We start from the raw sequence: 22,872 nt of genomic DNA, 5'->3' as shown, positions 1-22,872 counted from the left end.
AAAGATTGCTACATTTTCATTTTGTTACACTCCTCAGTTTGCTCAGTATCACACAGAGGAAAGTGAGGAGCAAATCACTCAAGTGCTCTGAGACACACTGCCACGAGACATAATGGACTCCTAAGATGGTGTCATGAACCAGGACACCAGAAATTGATGTTTCCACACCTCTGCTACCAGAGACTGACACAGAGAACTCAGAAAATTGAGAGACAGGGCCAGGACAAAGGTCCTGGCAGGACCCCATCAGTACCACAAAGGTGCCCTTGATCCTTTCCTTTCTGTGGAAATGCATCAGCAAACACCAGTTTGATCCCATAGGAGCAGGTGTTACCTACTGGAGCAGATGCCACAGTGGCACCAAGCTGGGTGCAAGAAGGGGCTGTGAGAGCAGAGTCCCTTCAGCCCTGAGAAGGGAAGGCAAAGGGGAAACCTTGCTGCTGTCTATCCTATCTGATCAGAGGATAAAAGGAAGATGGAGCCTGTCTCTTCACAGAGCTGAATGGTGATAGGACAAGACACAGCAAACATCTGGAACAAGAGGAGAGAAGGAGGGGAAGGAGGGGAAGGAGGAGAAGGAGGAGGGAGAAGATAAGATACTGGAACTGGCTTAAAGAATATGCAAGAGCTCAATCAAGCCTTGGAGGTGTTCAAAACTTGATCAGTCACCCCTAAATAGCCTGATCTGAAAATAACAGCTTTGAGCAGGGGGTTAGACTAGGCTGCCAGGGGTTCCTTCCAACCTAAATTATTTTCTAATGCTGTGGTTGTTTGATTCCTCACAAACAGTTCAGAATCTCCCCAGATTTATTTGTCTGTGCACACATATTTAACATACACACTAAACAAGCTAAGCAGAAATTTAGGAGCTGGCAAGAGGAGCTGGTGCACAGGGCTGGGCAGCTCTCTTCAGAGCTGTGCATCACTTATCAGAGAAGGAGAAAACAGAAAGGGATTTCTGTCTTCAAGGAAGAAAACATAAGGAGCTGAAGCATGGTCAGTAGGAGAAATGTTTGAAAGACAGAGACATGTCTACATCATCCTGAGTGAGAAATTCTACCACAAAGGAGATGAAGGGCTCTGTGGCACTCTGCAGCTCAGGACAATACCCATATGATTAGAAAAAATAAAATAACTTCTTAATTATAATCTAAGCTCAGTCAGATTGCTTTGGGAGTTTGAGGTGGGGTTTTTTTCCCCCTTTGCAAGACAAAACCCTTCAACTTTAAAAGTTTCAGTCAAATAGAATCACCATCCTTTGGTCAGGTATAGATGATAAATGCATTTTCAAGCTCTGAAGATTCATTGTTCAGAAAAACTGGAATATTTTGTCCATCTCTTCTAAACTAGGCAGAAACAGACTCTCAGAACATACACTTAAGAAATTAACTAGGAGATGTACAGGATTTTTGTGCCCATGAAAGTTCTGTACAATCCTTCTAGAGAAACACTAAAGGACTATGAAGTTGTTTAATGAATCATCTTTTGACATGGCCATGTGCAGCTTTACATTAAGTAAAATGAGTTCTCCTAAATGAGAACTAGAAATATAACCAAATTTAAACAGTAATATTTCATAATTCTCCTCTTTGCATTTTAAAAAAAAGTAAAAAAGCTTCAATTATTTTATTGGTGTCACTGAATGAAGAACTACCTATTAAGAAATGGCTGGAAAAAGAGATACAGGGGGTGTAAATCTGAGTGGCCTTATGGGAATCATCTACTACTTGATGTTAGAAGGAAAGTAGCAAGTTTCAAATTGTTTATCCAAGGAAAAATTACCCTTTTTTTAACAAAAATTAAATTTCTAAGAGAAATATTTTATTTGAAGAACACCGTTTTTTCCCCTAAACATTCCACTACTTGGTATTTTTTCAGTAAGTAAAGAGACAGAGCATGAGAGGAAAAAAGAAGACCTTAAAAGGAGTGGTTAACAAAAAATGAACAGCAAGAAGGAAGAATTTAATCACTTTTTTCCCCTAGTTTTCTGAATAATCTGTTTTTTCTTCTGATTTCCTAGTTGTCACATATACAGAAATGGGAGCTCTGGCAAGCAGTGACAATGAAGATGAAGCCATGCTGCCTTTCAGAGATGGTTTAAAAGTTCAGCAAACCTAAAATCTTCCAAATATTCAGAAATCTTTTTAGCAATGATGGGTGAATAAAGAGAAAGAACAACATAGGGATTTAGTCAATAACAAGGAGCATTTAGTGAGTTTTGGAAGCCATTTCATTTATCCATAAGAGTCGTTTTTAGTGTAAAAGTTGCCCTACTACTAGCACTGCTTCCAGCAGGAACAGACCAAGAGATGTAAATTGAAGGAAAAGTGACCTAATGACATCAACTTAAAAACTATCTTACTCCCTGAGTTATTTTAAACTTTTTTTATCAGTCAAAGCATACTTTCCAATAAAAACTCAGATTTCCTCCTGAATCTGGCAGATGCTGACCTCCTGACACTTTCCCTTTCAGTCTGACAAGAGTGTTGGGAAGGAAAAAGTCCACATGTTAACACAAAATCTGCCCCTTAAGAGACTCACTTCCTTCTCCCTGAGATTTGGTTCAAGAATGCCATTTTTAAGACTTAAACTGGGAGCATTTTCTCAACCAAAAGTAACAGAAAGAGAAGAAAACAAATGGGAATGGCTCATATCTAAACTCGGTGTAGGTAGTTGTACACACAAGAGTCTGGATGTAGCAAAGATGCAAAATACATTTTACTTAGATATAAGCAATAATAAAAGTTATATGTTGAACAAGTAAGAAAAACAAGCAAATGATTGCAACAAAGCAAAAAGGTGTTGAGCCCTTATACACCTAGATGAAATTTACTTGTGAAAGCACATATTTAAAAGATCACAGGGGCACACTTTGCTCTGTGAAGCAGAAAATACAGCAGGAGAATTCAACCAAGATCTTCACTGCTGTCACCTTCTCATTCCCTCCACCCAGTTGTCTGACAGCCACATGCAGTGAAAGCTAAACTGGCAGAATATACAAACTAATTCAGCATTTACAGCTTCTTTCAGAGCAAATTCTTCCTCACTTGGAATTGCCTCCAGCTTCTTGCATAGCTGTATAATTTGTCTCAGCTCCCCAGAAAGGCCCTCTAGCTGGATAAGTAAACCATAAAACTGCAAGTGGGGCTGGACAGGGAGTCCTTGTAAAATTTTTTTCAACACCATCCTGTTCACTGATGCTTTGTTTTGAGCAAAAGCCTGGTGCATCTTTATTTACATCAGTTTAACCTCATGCCTAATGTGCAGTGTAAAGCTATGTTGCTCTGCATGTAGGACGACTTGGAATAGGAGCTAGCATATTTCTAAGGAAGATTTAAAACACTGATATTATCTGGAAGGATCTGCTACAGAATCCAGTATGCAGTAGTTTTTTTGACTTACACAATCTCAGTGCATCTGCTTCTAATTGCTTCCTAAATTCACGGGGTGCTTCATAAATGTTTTTTAACATAATGCTTTGGAAGGAGTGAAGGGAATTCCTGTGACATTTTTAAAAAGACTAGGACAGTAGTCATTAACCAAGGTGAATTTTGAAATAGACTCTCTTTATCAATGCCAAAATAAACCAGTCTAAAAAATAGATTAGGAAAAAAGCAGGAGCTATACACTAACATAATTTGCTCTCCCCACATTGAAAGTGTTTGGGTTTTTTTACATAACTGCTGTGTAAAGACTTCACTCTTGCAAGCTTCCCTCTGTGAATCTGCAAGTGCAAATCTTCTTGTAAGAAGCAAGCTATGAATTTCTGTGAAGCTATGAAAATATTTTAGTAGTTAGGCATGTTGAAAATTAGATAGATTTGGAAAAGATTTCCTGAGGAGCTCATGGCTAGAGTTCAACTTCTGCTCTCCAAAGGCAATACTTCAAGGGAAGAACTTCTTAAATAAGTACAATAATGCTATAGTCAATGATAAAAAAGGAAAAAAAGCAGTGATTAATTTTTCATTTTCTGAGTAAAACATGCAAACTTCATTAAATCTTGAATTTGTTATAATAAATCAGATTTAGTATTGCTTTAATTGAATCTGGGACAAGTTGGGCTCAGTGTGAAACCAAGCAATGAAAACAAGAGACAGATGAGGAGGTCAGAGGAGCACACTACACCCTCAGATCTTTTGAGAGTCTCAGGAGTTTGTCACCCCATGTTCCAAGGACAAGTGTAGGACTGGTAACTGCAAATGCCAGAACTAAAGCACCAAGTTTCTCCCCACAAGCATCCCACGCTATCATTGCAGCAAGTCAGGGAATAAGCCTTAGGATCCTGGAAGTAGGGTAACCACAAGGATGAGAAGACCAATGGTTAACCACCACAGAACTCACAGCATTCTGTCCTCTTAATTGAGACAAGATTTCCTGGTTACAAAGGATAATGTAAAAAGGATCATGTAACAAGAATAACGCAGAAAGGTGCTTAATGTCATTTTTTCTAATGACAATTACAATTCTGCTTTGTTTTTACTTGCCAGACTGAAAAACAAGACAAGACTTGATTTTCCTTAAAGCCTTTGAGCACTTGTATGGTCATCTTAAAGAGTGTTACTCAGTTATCCATGAGAATGAACAAGTACAGTTTTACAGGCACCAAAACAAAGGTGTGTGTGCAAAGATGCTGGAAGATCTGCTCACAAATATTACAGGTTTTTAACCTTCTAAGATTTACAAAGCTATCTTGAAAATCCTTCAACACAGTTTGTAAAAATAACAGGCTAGGAAAAAAGCAGAGTATTTTATAATGTGTGAACATTTCCTATTTGAGGGCCAACTGAACTTTGCCCACTTGAAAGTCAAAGCAATATATCCATAACTTAAAACTAGCCACGGAGACATAGGAATAATGTACACAATTACAGTAACATACTTAGCTATTTTGAAACTGTAATGAAATCAGGGGTTTGCCAGGTGTAATGTATTACAAGATATTAAGCTAAGGAATTCAACAAATTATAATCTTTGCAGTATACAGAAATTAAAAAAAAAAAAATAATAGAGATCAGAGAGATCATATAATATGTCCCTTTATTCATACAGCTTTAATTTGTTACTTTGTTTTTCTGCCCAAATAATTTAAATACCACAAGTATTTAACTGAAGCTATTCTTCTCTTTTAACTTGACTCCTTCCCACACAATAACATGTTTATTAACTGCAGTAGCAGTTTATGAAGAGTTGGGAGTCTTACAAAAATGGATGTGACTACAATGGAAGCCCCAGCTGGCAATCCAAAAATGCAGGATATAATATTTTATTAGTGCCCCTTATGTCCAGTGTTGTTCTGCTTTGGCTTTCTTTCATTCCAGGCAATGAAGTGGTACAATAAAGACAAGCCCTTAAAGATATAGATACATATATAATTTCTTGAATACCTTTTTAAAAAAATAAATCATCTCCACCCTCGTTTACCATATCTCATCAGCTGTGAGATTGATATGAATATAAAGTGGCAATTTTAGCCACAAATGCCAGTGCATGGTTTTAATTTTTCATGCCTGTTAGAATGTGGCTTGTGGAATTTAACTCTCCTTATGGTTCCTGTAAAAGGTCTGGGCCTTTGGTAGCTTTGTATCCAGTTTATCTTTCAACTGTAAACACTGATCCAAACCAGGGGGATCAGCAATGATGGTAAGGACATGGCAGATTTGTTGCATCTGGAATTGCACTGAATTATCCAGAAGCACTTTTAGATACAGCTTATGATTTTGTAGCCAATTTCAAGGCAAGTTCTACTGTAGAAATGGAATCAGAAACCCTGAACTTTTAGCTATTACTGTTGTATAATAGGATTACGCCTTGCTCTTCATGCTATTTTCAGCTGCAAAGACTGAGCTCCTCTACCTAGAGGATTTTCTATCTAGTAAACTAAGAAATGTCTGATATTCCACACTACTTTCCCACATAGGTGGGTACAATGCATGGTCTGATACAGATTTCTGTGGATTCTTTACAGTAAGTCTCCATGAGTAGTGTTTCTTAATTTGTTCAATATCTGTACAAAGAATTGAGAGGAACTATGCTGTAAAATCTGGCTTTGATAGAGGACATTGCAACCAAGGTGAAACTACCTGCACTCAAATAATGTGATGCAGTGAGAGATCTGCCATTACCTAGCCCAGTGTGTAGTAGCACACACAAAAATGCTGAGGTGGTCTATCAGTGGAAAATCTAGGGCAAAGATGACTTTCTGCATCCTAAAATATCAATATCCAGTTCTCTGGAAAAGGGGTCTCTGGTTATTCTTTTTGAATCAGAAAAGTGGATGATAATCTCAATCAGATACATTAGAAGATGAAGAAGAATTATAATGCTATATTAGGAAGCAATGCATTACTTTTGTGATGGTTCCAGTAGCTTTCTAGAAGGAGGCCACATTATTAAACATTAAAAATGTGAAGAACCTGCTCAGCTGGAACTGCCCTGTTCTAACTGGCAGAGGAAGACACTGACCATATTCATCCATAACAACCAGGCTGGGTTGTAGGTCATGGATGGTCCTATTATCTTGTTGATAATATTTTGCTTATGTTTTATAAAATGAATGATTTCATTCCAGCTGCAGTCATTATCATTAATGGAAATGAGCAGTTTAATATGCAGAGTTCTTTTTCACAGCTTTGTTGAGTTTTTTTCTGTTAGATGAACTGACCTCTGGGTGCCAGCACTACAATATAATTTGCCTCACCAGTATTTTCACAAACCCACTATTGAAAGATAAGTACATGCACTGAAAATGCAGCAATCTCCAGAAAAATATATATTAACCTATCTGTCCTAGCCCAAATGGAGACAGCTTCTATAAAAAACTGGTTAAGAGACAAAGGGGGGTGTGTGGGTGTGTGTGGGTGCATGATGTTAAGCAATTTATTGCTAGGTGGCTTTTTTAACAAGAGAAGATGAATAATTTACTTTGTAGGTAACCCTCAGCAAGAACAGGAAACATAGGTGCAAGTTTATCCTGACACATTCTGCATTGCTTGTTCCTGCATCATTGCCATGACCTGCAAAATATGCTTTTTAACATTCTGAAGTAACTAATCAATAAAAAGAACTGGAGAAATGAAGCAGAAAACAAAACATCCAAATCAACATATAAAGGGAATTCAGTTATTAATCATTAGCTATTCCTAATGCTAATAATTAGCTATTCCATTTTACACTGCTCATTGGAAACAAATGAAGTGTACAGATGTACAAATATATATATGTTCCACACACAAATATTTGAATTTAACACTGACAGTGGCTCAGTGCTTCTGTGTACTATCTCTATACAAATCTTATTTCACCTCCTTTGTGTCTTGCATGTACTTGGAGAAACTGAAGATGGAAGAGACACAAAGAGATCTATAGTAAGCCAAAAATGTTCCTAGTAGTACAATATATTCTTAACTGCACTGTCTGCCACAGAGTTAAATTATTTATATGATGACAATTCCATAAACTCCTGGAAACATAAGACAGAGATATCAACATTTTTCAACTAATATTAAACACAACTATAAAACATTTATCTTTCCATAAATATCTCATTAGACAAAATAATTTGTTTTGTTTTCAAATTAACCAATCTAAAAACTCAATGCAGATTAAAACTATTAGATAAAAGACTTGCAAATGAGCAAAAATGCTTTTCATTTTCTTCTATTTACAAAGGTTTAGTCTTCTAAGGAACATGTTAGTGGTCTAACTAGCTGAAACAATACAGTAAAAACATTTACTGTTCAATGATACAATCAACATGCTTCAGTTATTTACTTAATACGGCTAACAGTAATCACAGAAGTAATTTTGTTCTAGGTCCTTCTTAGCCACTCCATTGTCTGTCTTTTTACATATAAGGAGAATATTTGCTTACTTTAGATAGTATGATTAAAAATGCAAAACTGTTCAGAAACTTATTATAGCACCTTCAGAGAAATAGAGGTCTAAAGGCATTTTTAAATCTTCATTATTGCAAGTAATGTTACCCTGCCCACCTCTCTGAAAATCTGCAGTGTGGAGAAAAGTAATAGCCAAACCAAAAGAATCCTTTGTTCTAGTATGCATGCCAGCTGGAGATACCAAGTCCCAGAACCAGGATAATATAAGAACAAACACTAGATGACCCTGAGAAGTGGAATAATGGAAAATGAGGAAACTCAAAGAACAGAGTTGCGAGTTCAAAACTTAGGGCATTAAAAACCAAAATAATCCATTATAGATTCTGAGGTAAGAGCTAGGAAGCATCTTAAGGAAAGAATAAGGATGGAAGGTCCAGGTATGCTACAAGTGACCAGTATTAAAACATATGAACAGATAGAAGTTTATAGAGGTTTATACACAGGAGGAGAGAAGTAGTTAAGCTGCTAGGCAATAAGGCAATGCATTTTTAAAATGCTAAAGAAACAGTATTTACATTGCCTGCAACATTTCTCTTTTGGAATAACAATCTGATTAATTCATATAAGATTCTCAAGAACTTGTACCAGTTGTAAACAGTATTGAGGAAGCTTTTCTGTAGTTCAATGAGTTCGTCTCCACATCAAAACCACAGGGTCCACTCACATCTTTCATATTCCAGAAAATAAATGTGCTTGAAGACTAACAAATTGGTTAGTAGGTGATTTCAAAGAACTCTTTCAAATATCTCTCAAGTGCACAAGGCTAAGAGTTAGAATAAAAAATGTTCAAAATATCATTGCTGATTACATAAAACAAACATGGAGAGAAGCTTAAACTTCCCAGGGAAGTCTATAGCAGCTGAATGCTTTTGCCATTGCTGAATTTTGTCCACTGTGAAGTCCAAAACCCCAAACTGCCATAGTGGGTTTTGTTTATCTAACTACACTGCCTTGTTTTTCCTGACTTTCAGTTAAGTGTAACTACCACTACTAAATGTGACTCAAGATGCCACAGTATTCAAAACTACTCACTGAAGCTAAACCTTAAGCTTTGTATTTGACATCTTCCACAATGACATACAACTGTGATTCATAATGATTTAGATAATTTTCACTGAAAGATGAGTGCAAGGTGTTTTATTCTCTATTTCTTCCCTTAATCCTTTAATAGCTTGATCTTTCAATACTCCAAATCCTGCTCTTCTCTTTAGCTCATGTTGCAAATTTTAGAAGGACTGCAGGCTATGAGCCACAGATACTCTGAACTTTCCTCCACACCTGCTGGGTCTGGGCTACTATCCCTAGCTGTTCCTCATCAGCTTTTCTTGAGATGATTTTTTTAGGTCTGCCCTGGTAATTTAAAAGTTGCTCCTGCCTTTTCTCTCCTTTCCAAATATTCTGAGTGATTAGTTGTAACTAGGGAGCTTGTTAGTCTGGTTTTCACAGGCTAACTTCTTCTGCTAACATAATAAGGGTCAGCAAGATTAATTAACACGTAAGACAACTTGCTAAAACCATTTTATAGCCTTCCTATAAGTTTTTTTTCCTTTTATTCTTGTACAGCCATTGATCAAGAACTAAATTCTGTTGGAAAATCAATAGCTGGAACAGTTTCTACATTTTCAAATGCAAAGGTGCAATTAATAACTTAATAATTAGACATGTAGGATATGCATGGTTGCACTGAAATGCTTAAAGAAAAGAAGAGCATGAATACTGAATAGAATAAGAACAAGTTTTGACATCAGCTTCAGGAATAACAAGGTATTCAGAAAGCAAAGAAAAGAAACCATGTAATTTCTCTTGCTCATCCATAACTCTTTTTGTCATGAACCCACCACTCCTCCATCAGAGACTCTGGCACAAGCAATTAAACATGCATTCAGTTTTGTACAATGGGCTGACCCAGCTTTTGCATCACAGATACAAATGCATCTCATTCCTGTCATTATAGTCTAAAAGCTTAATGACCTCTAAAGGCAGAAAAATCAGTTTCTTTCCTTCCAAGCATGTTGTTCTGTTTCTATTTAGGAGTCTTTGTGTGATCCTCCCAGCCCAGCTCTCACCCACGTTTACTGCTTTCTCTCAGTCCTCCCTTTGCACGTTTCCCCACCCTCCCCCCAGGATGTATTTCTAGAAGCTGGGTTCTCTCCTACACAGGTCATCTCTCCTCCTGCTGTGAAACAGTAAGCCAACCACACAGACACAAATGAGGGTACATTGAAAGAAAAAATAGCCATTTGCTATTAAAAAGCCCCAAAACACCTCCACCACAAGTGAACTGATTCTGATGCCATTAATTTAATGACCTATACTTTCACAGATGCACATAAACCAACACTAAAAGGCAGTGCTATTAGAGAAAAGTAGTCTTCCTACTTTAAAGTATATTGATGCGTATTTGCAAGATTTTAATCTGATTAAAAATCTTTCACCATAATAGTGCTCACACAATAATTTTTAAATATATGAGTAAGACACTACTCCAGAACATTTTAGACAAAACCATATAAATGTCATCCTAAAAATATTCTCCTCATTGACCACAAGATTTCCACAATCTGACACTTTTCAAAAAGCTTGACTATTTTTTGTCTATAACAGAAAAACATGTTATATAGTACTTCATATTCTTTAGACAATAGCTAAGTGTTTGTGGACAATATAGACAAGCAGAGTTTAAAGAGTTTCCATCTGCTTCTCTCATTGTTAAAGATAAAGAAAAGGACATCAAAGTGTACCAAAGGTGCAAACACTTTGAATTCTTGTACTCCTTTTTTCACTAGAAAGATGAGTTAGGAAATGGTTTTCTAATGCCAATCTTTTCATATGTGGAAGGTTTAAGCTACTTCCTTCCAATGCAGCATCTCCTTTGGAGGAAGTACACTCACCCCTATTTCTGCTCACAGGTCACTCAAACTTTGGGAGAGCAGACTTCCTGCCATGTAACCTTTCTATACATCTGCTGTACATACATTCACCCAGATTAATTTCCTTCTCTCTGCCATTTTTTGACAACTTTACAAATCTGACCACTTTTTAAGCTGCAGTTTCCCCACTGCATATGAGCTACAAGGGAAAAATCTTTCTTGACAGGAATTTTCATTTTAACATCAGATTTTGAATTCTTACCGTGGTCTGTAAGTTCAGACACGCCGAGTTCACTTGTCCCGTTCCCTCTTGGTTCATCCTGTCCTGTGGACACATAGTTGCCCATAGTGGCTGACTGGGAATGAATGAGGTGTTTTGAAGTCTGCTCAGCAGATTCCTAAGTCAAATGATGAAACAGCATGGAGAAACAGGAATAGACGTTTCAGCATGATCACAACACAATGGTTGCCCTGATCTACACAGTTCCTGGGACATATATTAGGCAAATACTGAAATAAAATCCTAACATTTTTGTAAATGATTAGTAGTGACTCAGCCATAAGAAGAACCAGGTTTAATATATATTTTTTTCTACATACTATGGAAAACAGAAACCAGAGGATATACAAAAGAAAAGATAGAATACCAAGCACACAAAAAAATATTTTTGTAATGCATTCACCAACTATTTCCAAACTGACCCTTTCCTTTCTACAATAGGATGTGGTGCTAGAATTGAACTGGCTCATCTTCTGTTGCAGATTGTTTAAAAGCAAAGGACAACTTATTCTGGGAGTCATTCCAAGGCTTCATTCTTACTAGAAAGCCAGTTGAAGTGTTAATATGCTTAGCCAAATGAAAAGAACCCTCACAAGCCACACCCTCAAAGCCACACCAAATATAAAATGTTTAAAGGATTACAACTAAACATCTTGAAAAGAAATGTAGTGAACTCCAATGTCATACAGTCAGTAAAAACATTTCAGAGAGCAGATTTAGACTTAAGGGCAAATTAAGAAAACGTAACTGAAAAAAATAGAACTGTGTAATGAATAGAGAGCTGGTTGAATCATATCTGAATAATTGAATGTACTTTGCCTCATCACAGATCAACTGGTTCAGCTAAGCAGTTCAGCTTTTGATGCACTTCCCAGTTACTAGTCTCAGAACAGGCCTGTGCCTCTAGTGCTAAAGAAACCACGTGGGAAACAGAAAAGTGCTATACACTGGGTGCACAAAAATGAGACCTTCAAAACAACAGCCCATACTTACATGTAGAACATTGACATTCAGCTGCTGAAAATTACGGGACCTGAATTCTTGCATTCTTTTGATATTTTCTTGATATTTTTCTTCTGCCAGCTGCCTGTAAATGCAGAACTCTTGTATTAAGAATGTGATATCAGGGGATGCACAAAGGGATCTTCTAGAAGCAGACATGGGAAAACAAATTCCGTACTGAGATTTTCATGTTGCCAAATATTCATGGCATCTACTCAGGTTTTATAATGAACACAAAAGGAGATTTCAGACCTTATTTCCAAACCCTATTATATTTTACCTTCACAACTTGCATGACATAATTAAGAAATAGTAAATTATTAGTCATTTCTAGTTCTTCCAACGGTCTTAAATACTTTTGGCTTTATTCCACCAGGTAGTGCAGGAACCTTTCAGCTGTAGACAGGCACGCAACATTTGTGTGCTATGAACTCTTCCTCTGGGGGCCAGTTGGTAACTGTGGGTTTCTGTGTGGAGCCACTTGAGACAGGTGCTACATTAAGCAGTCTTTCCAGCTTCCATTAATACATTCCCTTCCCACCCATGTCTGGATTTGCACTGCTGGGAGCAGATCTCCAGTTTGAGAAGGTATCATTTTTGCATTGCTTCCAACATTTTCAGCCAGTCAGCTGTTAATGATCTAGAGCTCAATGTTGATCCATTTTAAAGATTCATGACTGAGAACAAGGTCTGAATATTAATGTTGCCTTCATATTACAAAACAAATATATTTCATTTTGGTTTTGGGGGAAAGAAAAAATATGAAAATATCATCAGAAAACATCAAAATGTGAGAAAGCAATGAAATTGAAAACCAAACTAGAACAATCTTGCAATTAGTATTATTTTCTGATTTCCATTAATTTTTAAAAAGTGAAAGAGACAGACTTCCTATAATAAAGCCTTGATCTTGGCCTTATTATTGAGCGGTGCAAGGATGGTCCGGGAGCCCAGTCCCTCTGGGAGACAGGAGCCCGAATGCCCAGTTAGCTCGTGGCCATCGCCGCAGGCTACCCCTTAGCAAGCTTGGTGATTGTCAGCTCTTTAGTGATCTCAGCTCTCTTAGGATATCAGCTCTTTGCTTGCTTGCTAGGGTGCCCTTGGCTGAGGCTGCAGCAGACGCGAGAGAGGAGAAGGAGAGGTCCTGGAGGTTCCACAGCAATGTTTGTTGGGGGAATCTGTGAAGGGTCCCAGCGACAGCTCTTCTTCTGTCGAATGGGCTAAAACAGCCCCTTTTTATAGGGTATAGGGGGATCCAAACTTGTCCAACAGAAAGGGTTAGGTATAGTGGCCTATGAGGTTACAAAGATAAGGCTAAGGGGAGGGAGGTCAGAGACAGGAACTTATTTTGCTGTCTCATCCTGACTCAGCAGTTCCTACTGTTAAGTTTCCATCCTCCATGGAGCTTTGCCAAGCTCTATGGAGTCTGCTACAACTTCCTATCTACAAATTTCATACTAGTACAAGAATTGGCTTTCCATATTACTGAAAGCACCATGCAGAAGAGGTGTTAAATTTAATACTTTTTATACAGTGGTTTCAGTTCAAGAAGAGGGTTTTTTTAAATGAGAATCAATTTATGTATGCCAGTCAGACACAAGTGCTCTTCAGACATACTTTCCAAAAGGACATGAAGGTCTTACTTCTTTGCTTCAAATGTGTCATCAAAACAGTGTATTCTGGTTTTTGTTAAAAAACCCCAAACAAAGCCTTCCAGTTGTTTCTCATATGTCATCAGAAACTGTACCTAGTCTCTTCCCAAACATTTTATTATACCATACTTAATGAAAAAACCCATCAATCATAAACACTTTACAACATGTCCATTATCCCCATTTGATCATTTGACAAGACTATCTATCCTCTGAGCTATTAACTGCTACTGGAAAACCACTGAGGCCAAAATAATTGACAAAAGCTGGATTGCAACTAAATGTCTGACTCCTGAGACTGTGCAATTCTTAACATCAACATCAGGAGTCATTTAAAAAATGCCTCCTACTGTAACACATTTGAAAATCTTTCACATACTTATTTGACCAGAACCATGGTATTTGAAGCACCAGTTTTGGGCTAATGTTCTAAGTTTCTTCCTACATAAATAATCAGTGTAATTTTTTAACACCCAAAATACTCATTGACTTTGAGTAGCTGAAGACCCATGCTATCTTTATTTCTACCTTGACAATTCTAACTCTCCCATTAGACTGCTGGGTAGGCAAAATTGCATGGTTAGGGCACAACTTACTTCAACTTCTTTGCCTTCTCGTCTGCAGCATTTAACTTCCTCAGCTGCATTCGTTCCCGCGGTGTCATTTTCTGAACTTCAGAAAGTTCCTGCAGAGTTTGCAAATGAACTTTCTTCTGCCTGAAATTGAATGCAAGCAAACCCATCTTCACATAAAAATGTAAATATTCAGTATTTTGACTGGATATTGAAACACAGTGACATTTCAAATGGAATAATTAGAAAGTCTCTGGAACTATAGCAGACTAAATAGACTTTGGTTTGGAAAGCAAATGCCTCTTTAAATTGAAATATTTAAACTTGGATTTGTGAAGAGGGTGATTCATTTCAGGTGAGGATGGAAAAAGGCAGATTCATCTCCTTAAAAGAACAGATATTGAAGCACAGTGAAATATTTACCCTGTCAAGCTTCATTATTGGGCATATTCCAAGTACAAAGGCAGTCATTAAATAAGAGCCGTAATATGGCTTGTACATTTTACATTGATTGTTACAAGCTGTCTGGAATAAATGATAATATTTATGTGTCCTTAATGACAGATATAATTATAATGCTCTCCTCTTGAATTTCTGGTCCTAATCAATAATAAGAGTTCACAGGTAAAATGGTCTCCATAGACCATCTCTGAAAGCTGAGCATGAATTATTGACTTATGTATTTCAGCTGTATTTATCAACCAAGGAGAGCAATACTATTCCTTTATCAGAAAAAAGATACTAATCTCAGATTTTTGTCTCACATCCTACAGTAATTAAAACAAAAATTACACCCTAGTTTGAAATGCCTCGGCAGCCTCCTTTCACTTACACAATATATATTACACCACATATTTATAATGCCAAGTATTCATTTCAAATTACTGTTTATGCTCTTATGAGATAAATTCACTTCTGATAATCTAAGAGGCCAGGTTTGTAACCATACAAATTGTAACACTCCTTCTGGACTATCATTTTGAAATCAGGATTTTAATAAATGAGCAGAGAAGATTCATTATGTTTTTCAAATAGTGAAAAGATATGAATATTAGTGTGAAATATGAAAGATTAAGGACAAAGACAAGAAGACTTCAATTATTCATAAGAATGGAACTAACTCTTCAAGTATGAATAATGTAGACGTATTTCTTGTCTCCTGTAAAAAACCCTAATTTAAATTAAAATAATCTCATGGGGAAAAAAGCAATTTTTCATTCAAGTTGAAACTGAACTTGTACAGCCTTATACTTACTTAAATATTTAAAATTTATTACTTGAATGAGAATAGATTAAAACAAGCCATCAGAGGCCTTTACTAGAAGAAACTTGACTCAACCTTTTTGCGTTGTGTGGCAAAAAGCATTCCTGGTGAGAAAAAAGTAAACATAAAGTGGTAATGGTTGAGGAGAACACCACAGCAAGCAAATGTTTGTACACTCACTGGGACTAGAGTATTGCTGCAAGACAGCTGATGTGGGGAACTGACTATGTTTAATTTTTTCCTCCTCCCCTTTTCTGCTCTCTGTCATTTTTCATGTATTTTTAGTTCATTTTGCTTACCTGTTTAGATCTGGGATTGCAGGGATTATTTGGCATTTTACTTACCAATGACAATACTGGCAGCTGATGCTCTCATAAGTACAATGAGAGTCATTATAAGATTATGAGTTCTTGCATATTCCAAACACTTGGGCAAAAATAATCACACTGTAGTACAAGTGAGGATAAAGTACAGTATAGTTACAGTAAAGCTTCTCCTAGGATTTTTTTCTCTAATTGATGCCCTGAATTTTAAAACCTCAAGATAAATTGACATTCATTGCTTCACGATTTATAGAACTCCAAACCTCTGCACAGAAACAGATTTTCTCTTTCCTTCTAACAGTAGCATAAGAGCATGATGTTTGTAGTTAGAACTACTTGCTCTTCCTCTTAGAGACTACAAATTTGATTTTGAAAAAGTATACTTACAGATTCTGGGATTTATATAAATGTCCTTCCCACATGCTAGCTCTGTCAGAAAATGATGTCCATTTGAAAGGTGACAAGACTCAATACATTCAAGCTAATGACAATGGTCATGTATAGAATGCAGTACATATTTTACAAAAATACAAAGTGGTTTTATCAGTCTCCTCTAGAAGCATGAGGATATTTGAAGTCTGGATATATATTCTGCAAGTAACAATACTGCTTCCCCAAAGCAGATAAAATAGTTTTGGTGCATATAGAGAATCTGAAATAGTATTCACAAGATAAAGGCAAGAATTAAAAGTTTCTTGAAGATTTTTCATAATCTATGTTTCAACAAGCATTAAATACTGACTATATCTCATAATTAATATGGATATAATTATATTAATATGCATACAATATATTAATATGGATATAATTAATATATTCATGGCATAAGATCTTGGAAACATTTCAGTGCCCCAAAAGCATTTACAGTATATCTCTAAGGAACATCTGTACAGTTAACTATATGTAATTTGAAAAGGAAGGAATCCTCTCGCAGTTAATTGAATTAACTTGAATATATATATTTATTATTTTATTTTACATCAAGGCTTGCAAAGTTCAATGAACTATTTATACCAAAGGTACCTATTTGTACCAAAATGGACAACTTTGGCCTCACAAAAAACCAGAGACTCATCTGTCAACAAGAGACATTAAGGATAGAAGTGACAAGTAGAAACTCAAAACACAGTTTGTAGAGATGAGAGCCTACAGACACACTGACAGCAGTTAAACTGTGTGAAATTATGTATAAAAGGTTTTGCTATGCTGATTTCAACTGTCTGTACTCTGCTTTCTTCCTACCACTGACAGCAAACTACACTTTGTTTGGAAAAGCTGAAGATGGTCATCCCTCCTGAAGGGAGGCTTGCAAGCTGCAGAATTGGCAGCATCTGCAAAGTGATCATAGCTGCAAAACTGTGGGTCCTCTACAAGAGCAGAGATCACAAAAACAGAGGTGAAAATCCTATTGCCTCAAAGGCACTGCCAGTTCTGGATTGTTTTAATCTTTATTAAAACAATTCTTATTTTGCTGTTACCTAATAATTCAAAACAAATATCAGAGAGCTGTTAAAATCTTGACAATTATTTAAAGGAAACAAGGAACAGGGATGCTCATTGCTTCCTCACAGGATCACAAACTTCAGGTTTTGCTCTTGCTAGCTCCCAACAGAACAAAACCTGTACAGAAAGCTCAGGGATGGGGAGCAAAGGGGAGGGCGAGTTGCCCATGAAACTGCAGAGCTAATTTACACAGGCAAAAAGAAAACATCCATGTTAGAATTTGCTTTAAACATTGCAGCATTGTCATTTAATGCAATTATTTAATTCAATATATATTCAGTGCCTAAGAGAGAGATCATGTGTGAAGACAGTGCTGCTGTAAGAGCCAAGAAACATCACTACTCTTGATTTCTCACTGAAGTTACAAGACAAAAATAACCGTATCCTACAGAGGCATTAGCTTAATATTAGTTTAAGTGTGCATGCTTTCAGTCTGATGTCATTTAGGAAACATAGCTTTCACATTCAATTTTTAGGAGGTACAGAAACAGCAGCACTGTAAATGATGATGACCTAACTAAAATGACAGCTTAAACCTCCAAAATTTCAGCACAAATGTCATTTACATACCAGTTAGTACTAAATTAACATCAACATATGCACATGCATGTGCAATTTACACAGTCACATAATAAAAATATTCCATCTGCAAATCTTTTTTTACTCCCTAAATTTTAATTATGCACCTCCTTAATGGGAGTGGTTGCTCTTGTATTTCTAGGGAATCAATTTGTCTAAACATAAAGCACTATGAGATTGACATAAGTGATGACAGACACAAGTTAATGACATTATTTGGCAACACTGTCATTTCATATACTACTGCCCATAAAGCTGTTTAAAATACTTACACAGCACCAAAAATAGGAGCAGATTCTTTCTGACAGTTAAGTGCCTTGTCTTTCACAGTCATGTTTGTGAACTTGTACTGTATTTTCTACAGGGAAATAAAACAGAAGGGGCATCAAGACTTGATGTTAAAGTTGTTCAGAATCCTCAGCTATTACCTAATACCATCCTAATATAAAAACTGACCAAGCAGTTTCCTTCCCCACCTTCTCAGAAAGCCAAATAATACAGGCAATGAAGCCAGGGCAAAAAGAGCAGAAGGCATTGGTTTTCATTAAAACTATGAGTATCCAGAACAGTTCAGAGATATGTACCCAGGCCCAAGTGATCTACATTTCTTTATGCATAAATGTCTGGTTTTCTTATTGCTCATAACATTTAAGAGGGGATACTTTCAGCATATCAAGTGATGAGGGCTTCATTCCCCAGTCATATTTGTACTATAGCTCTGAAAGTCCCCTGGATTAATGCTCCCATCAAGAGCTATCAAATTCTTTTTTCTCACCATGTTTTCCCTGCCTCCATTTTGCTTTTGCAAAATACATACTCAAATGGCAAGTGCACAGCTACTGCTTTTTCTTACATACCTGTAGTTGTTCATCAATATAAGGGGATTTTAGGATCTCTGCTGCTGCTGGTCTCAATGAAGGATTCTTACTTAACATGCTGAAACATTAAAAACCAAATATAATAATTAAGCAATTGTCCAAACTACTGAAAAACCTGCTAAACAAGAAAATAACATACCTGCATAGCACAGCATTCAGTTTGCTTGGATATCTGTCAGGAAGAGAAGGTGTTTCACCTTCCACAATTTTTAACACAACAGACAAAAAATTCTGTCCAGTAAATGCATGGTTCAAACAGCACATCTCATACAAAATGCATCCCAGAGACCTTGAAGAACAAACAAGTGGGAATAGTATGTATTATTCACCAGTCCTAATGGCCACCATAAAAGGTCACCAAGCTGAACATTTTAAAATAAACATTCACATTATAATTTTATATAATGACTATTCGTAACAGTTTGCACTTCAGCTGAGTTCTGTCTGATGAACATTTTTTAAAAAAGAGGGGAGTTGAGTTTTGCAGGCCTTGGAGGATGCTCAGGTCTTTCTCCAGTCAGGGGTGCTGACTTGATCAATGATTGACTTGACAAACTTGATCACTTCACTGACTTGGCCTTGACTGACTTGATCAAGGTTATAGAAAATTCTGGTGAGAGCCAGATATAGGCCAAGGCTCATCAAAGCAACCAGATTAAATATCTTTGTATTTGATTGTGGTGTTTATAATTTAATCTGTGATTCCAGAAGTAAGACAATAAAGTATGATTAGAAGAAATATGTATGGGGGAATGGCTGTCAGGAAAGTAGTATAAAAATCTTTGAAAAAAATAATGAATAAAGTTTCAATTATTCATTTTGGTTAAACAAGAGGAGTTGTTTTGGTCCATCTGGCAATAAAAGAACAAGAGCAAATAATTTTAAAACTGAAACTCAGGCTCTACATCCAGTGCAAATTGAGGGGGCTCTACTCAGTGGTACTTTTCAAGCAAGTATGTGAAAACCATTAGCAGAGCATTTTTGCTAAGAATCAGCTAAAGAACAACTACAGAGGTAAATAAATGTTTGCCTAGGTTTTTTAAAGATTTAACTGTCAAAGGCTGTCAAACATCCTTCAAACTTACAAAATCAGTAAACAGTAAGACACAGATGATAATTTGTATTTATGATGTATGTTCAGACTCTGAAACAAGATAATTACTACATGAGAAAATACTTAAAGCAAAAAGAACAACAACAAAAAAAATCCCTATGTACACAGCATCTGAAAGCATCAAATAAAAATGGAAATCAGCCAGAGAGAAGAAAAAAAGAAGGAAAATCCCAACCTGACAGACTGTACTATAACTTCTTTTTGCAGAATCAATATGTTTTGGAAGCTGCTTGATTCTGGCAGCTAGAAATTGTTTAATGAGCCATTAGGAACACAGGATTTGACACATCAGGGAAGCTGATTTATTCATCTAGTTTAGTACTCTGACTACACCTGAGGTGGAGAAAGATTAAAAGAATGCCTAGGGCATTCTGCTGCAGCCAGGGCTATGAACAGGCTATCCAGGGAAAATCCCATCTGTTCCATGAAAGAAAAAAACTGGGGAAAAAAGTAAAGAAAAATGAAGGAAAAAGAATAAAGTTTCTTTCTGCAGGACCAAAATCCTCGAAATTAAATAAATATCTCCTAAGCTGAGAAATGCTGCCCTGAGTTCCTGAACAAGGCTATTTCTTCCCAAGAGAGCTGCTGAGCTGCAAACACCCAAAGAAATAATAGGCAAGCTTTTGGCTCAAAACTGCATTTCTCAGTTGTGTTTCTACATTTCTGCTTGAAGCACCTTGTGAGGAGCAGGAGGAAATTGCTTCCCAATTCCCATAAGCAATCCACACATGATCCAAACATATCATTTAATTACTTTTATCATTTTAGCCTGCATAAGTGCCAATGTTATAAAATTCTAAAATGGTCATTAAACCAGTCAGCCAGCACATTTACTTTGACAACTCCCTATATTCACGAATGGGTTTGACAAAGTTCCCGAAGAGCACATAATTTCAGCAAAATTGCGGCGTGACAAGTTCATGTTGAAGCTACTTATGCTCAATTACATCATAAAATGGAGCATCTGGACAGGCTTCAGTGTGTTCTCCCCAGTCTCAACTGACAGACCTCTAACTCCTCCCTCTTAGGAGAAACCACCCTGAGGTTTTTTCGAGGTTTAAGTTGCTTACGTAAATATTGTCATCCTTTTAATATCTTCCGATCTTTGGTAAAACATTACAATTCTTCAAAGGTTATAAGATCCAAGTTAGCTTTAAATCCAACTTTAAAAGTCAGATAATATAAATGCATATACCTCTAAGGCTTATATCTCTTTGTCTGATCATATCAGAAGGTTTTAAGAATTCGTGGCTTCAGGAATATGTAAGGAATATGTCTCTGAATTTAATTTCCTCAATACTCACTCATCAGCCCTTAAATGAGAACTCCCTGTGCTGTCTTCTTGAGCCCCATCCCCTCAGCCTTCACATTGCTCCATTTTTTGATTGTTAATATTAAAGAAAAATACAACATGGGGGAATAGCACAGACAAGCAAGCACAATAAAATGAAAGCCTCAAGATCTGTGGTGTGGGCAGCCCAATTTACCCAAACACAACAGACAAATCATCTGCCAGACTCTGACAGTACTTGATGGAAGATGGAGTACAATGGATTTACATGTGACTGTGACATCACTTTGTCTCTGCCACAGCACTGGAGGCACGGCAATGCTGGCTGAGCCCCAACAACACCAGTGTCACCACAGGGTGTGTGAGGGCAGGAAGGGACACTGGGACAGCGGCACAGCAGCGCCTCGGGGTCACACTGGGCTGGGCTACCAGTGAATGGTCTTAAAATTATTTGCAATTAATTAATTTTGTTTGTGTATCTATATAAGTATTAGATAGCTTGTAAACCTCTAAGTCATTGACACACACACACAGCAGTGACTGAGCCCTGGCCCAGCCTGGCCTCTGGGGCTCTCTCTGTCTTGGCTCAGCTGCCGGCACCGCTCTGACTCTGCTCCATCTGCCGGAGCTACAGCGGGGAGCACCCACAGGGAGAAGTGGTGGGGAACTGCCCAGCTGAGATCTGCTCCCTGAAGAAGCTTCTTGTCTGGAAAGGAGGAAACCCCAAACTGTGTCATCTGCAAAGGTTTTCTCTCATGGCCCAGCCAGTCCAGGCTCAGGGATGCTGGGGAAAACATGGGAGCCAACTTTAATTTGCCTCCTGTGAATTTAGGTTTGACATAAAGTGTGGAATAACAAAGAACTACAGCCCTGACATTTCAACTGAAGAAAAACATAAATGCTGCCACTTCTCTGAGACCAACTGCAGAACTTCCATGGGGAAAAAATGTAAAATGTAGCTTTTCCCCCATCTATTGACCTTGGGCTATAAAGGACAATACTTCTTGCACCAGCTGCTGCACTGTGAATATTCAAGCCAGTTTTGAAAGGCCAGTTGCAGAACATTTCATTGAACCTGAAAAGTACAGTGTCTCTTTAGAGCACATCAGTAATGCAGCAGAAATTAAGGTCTTTCCAATGAACTGAAATGAACAGTGAGAGGATCATGATAACAAGGTGAGATAGCACTAATTGTCTTTTGCAGAAGGTATTTTACATTATCTTACATTTAACATGGGAACACTCATAAGTCTAAATTTTTGTGTGTGAATTTTTGAGTCCTGCTGGAGATCAGGAAGACAAGTCTGAAGAGAGAATGTCAATTCATCTACATATAAAAGACTTGGGCAACTCTTTGAAAGTCCTCAGGGGTCAACAAGCAGTGCTATTTAATATCTCTGTCAGCAACATGGACAGAGGGACTGAGCGTATCTTCAGCAAGTTTGCTGACAAGCTGCGTGGTATGGTCGACATGCTGGAAGGAAGGGCTGTCATCCAGAGGGAGCTTGGCAGACTTGAGAGGTGAGCTTGTGCCAGCCTTATGGAGTACAAGGCAAATTGCAAGGTCCTGCACTTAAGTCACAAACACAGACTGGGCAGAGAATGGAAAAGCAAGCCTGAGGAGGACTTGGAGGATGTTGCTTGATAAA

General features: G+C 37.3%; 1 protein-coding gene across 6 annotated transcripts in view; it reads right to left on the bottom strand.

Moving 5' to 3' along the window:
* The window catches only part of NEK11 (NIMA related kinase 11), an 82,462-nt gene that overhangs the window by 30,001 nt on the left and 29,589 nt on the right, over nucleotides 1-22,872 (bottom strand). For all 6 annotated transcript variants that reach the window (XM_071429505.1, XM_071429508.1, XM_071429509.1 and 3 more), the window contains 6 exons: nucleotides 18,958-19,107; nucleotides 18,798-18,876; nucleotides 18,213-18,298; nucleotides 14,296-14,415; nucleotides 12,039-12,132; nucleotides 11,028-11,163 (listed from right to left, as the gene is read on the bottom strand). In XM_071429505.1, coding sequence (XP_071285606.1) covers nucleotides 11,028-11,163; nucleotides 12,039-12,132; nucleotides 14,296-14,415; nucleotides 18,213-18,298; nucleotides 18,798-18,876; nucleotides 18,958-19,107 — 665 coding nt within the window. The remainder of the gene's footprint in view (nucleotides 1-11,027; nucleotides 11,164-12,038; nucleotides 12,133-14,295; nucleotides 14,416-18,212; nucleotides 18,299-18,797; nucleotides 18,877-18,957; nucleotides 19,108-22,872) is intronic.

This window comes from Agelaius tricolor, unplaced genomic scaffold (assembly GCF_023055355.1).
Source record: "Agelaius tricolor isolate 1412-34295 unplaced genomic scaffold, bAgeTri1.0.p SCAF_6, whole genome shotgun sequence".
NCBI classification, from domain to species: Eukaryota; Metazoa; Chordata; class Aves; order Passeriformes; family Icteridae; genus Agelaius; species Agelaius tricolor.
The sequence above is the reverse complement of the archived record's forward strand: the minus strand, read 5'-3'. Positions and strand labels throughout refer to the sequence as shown.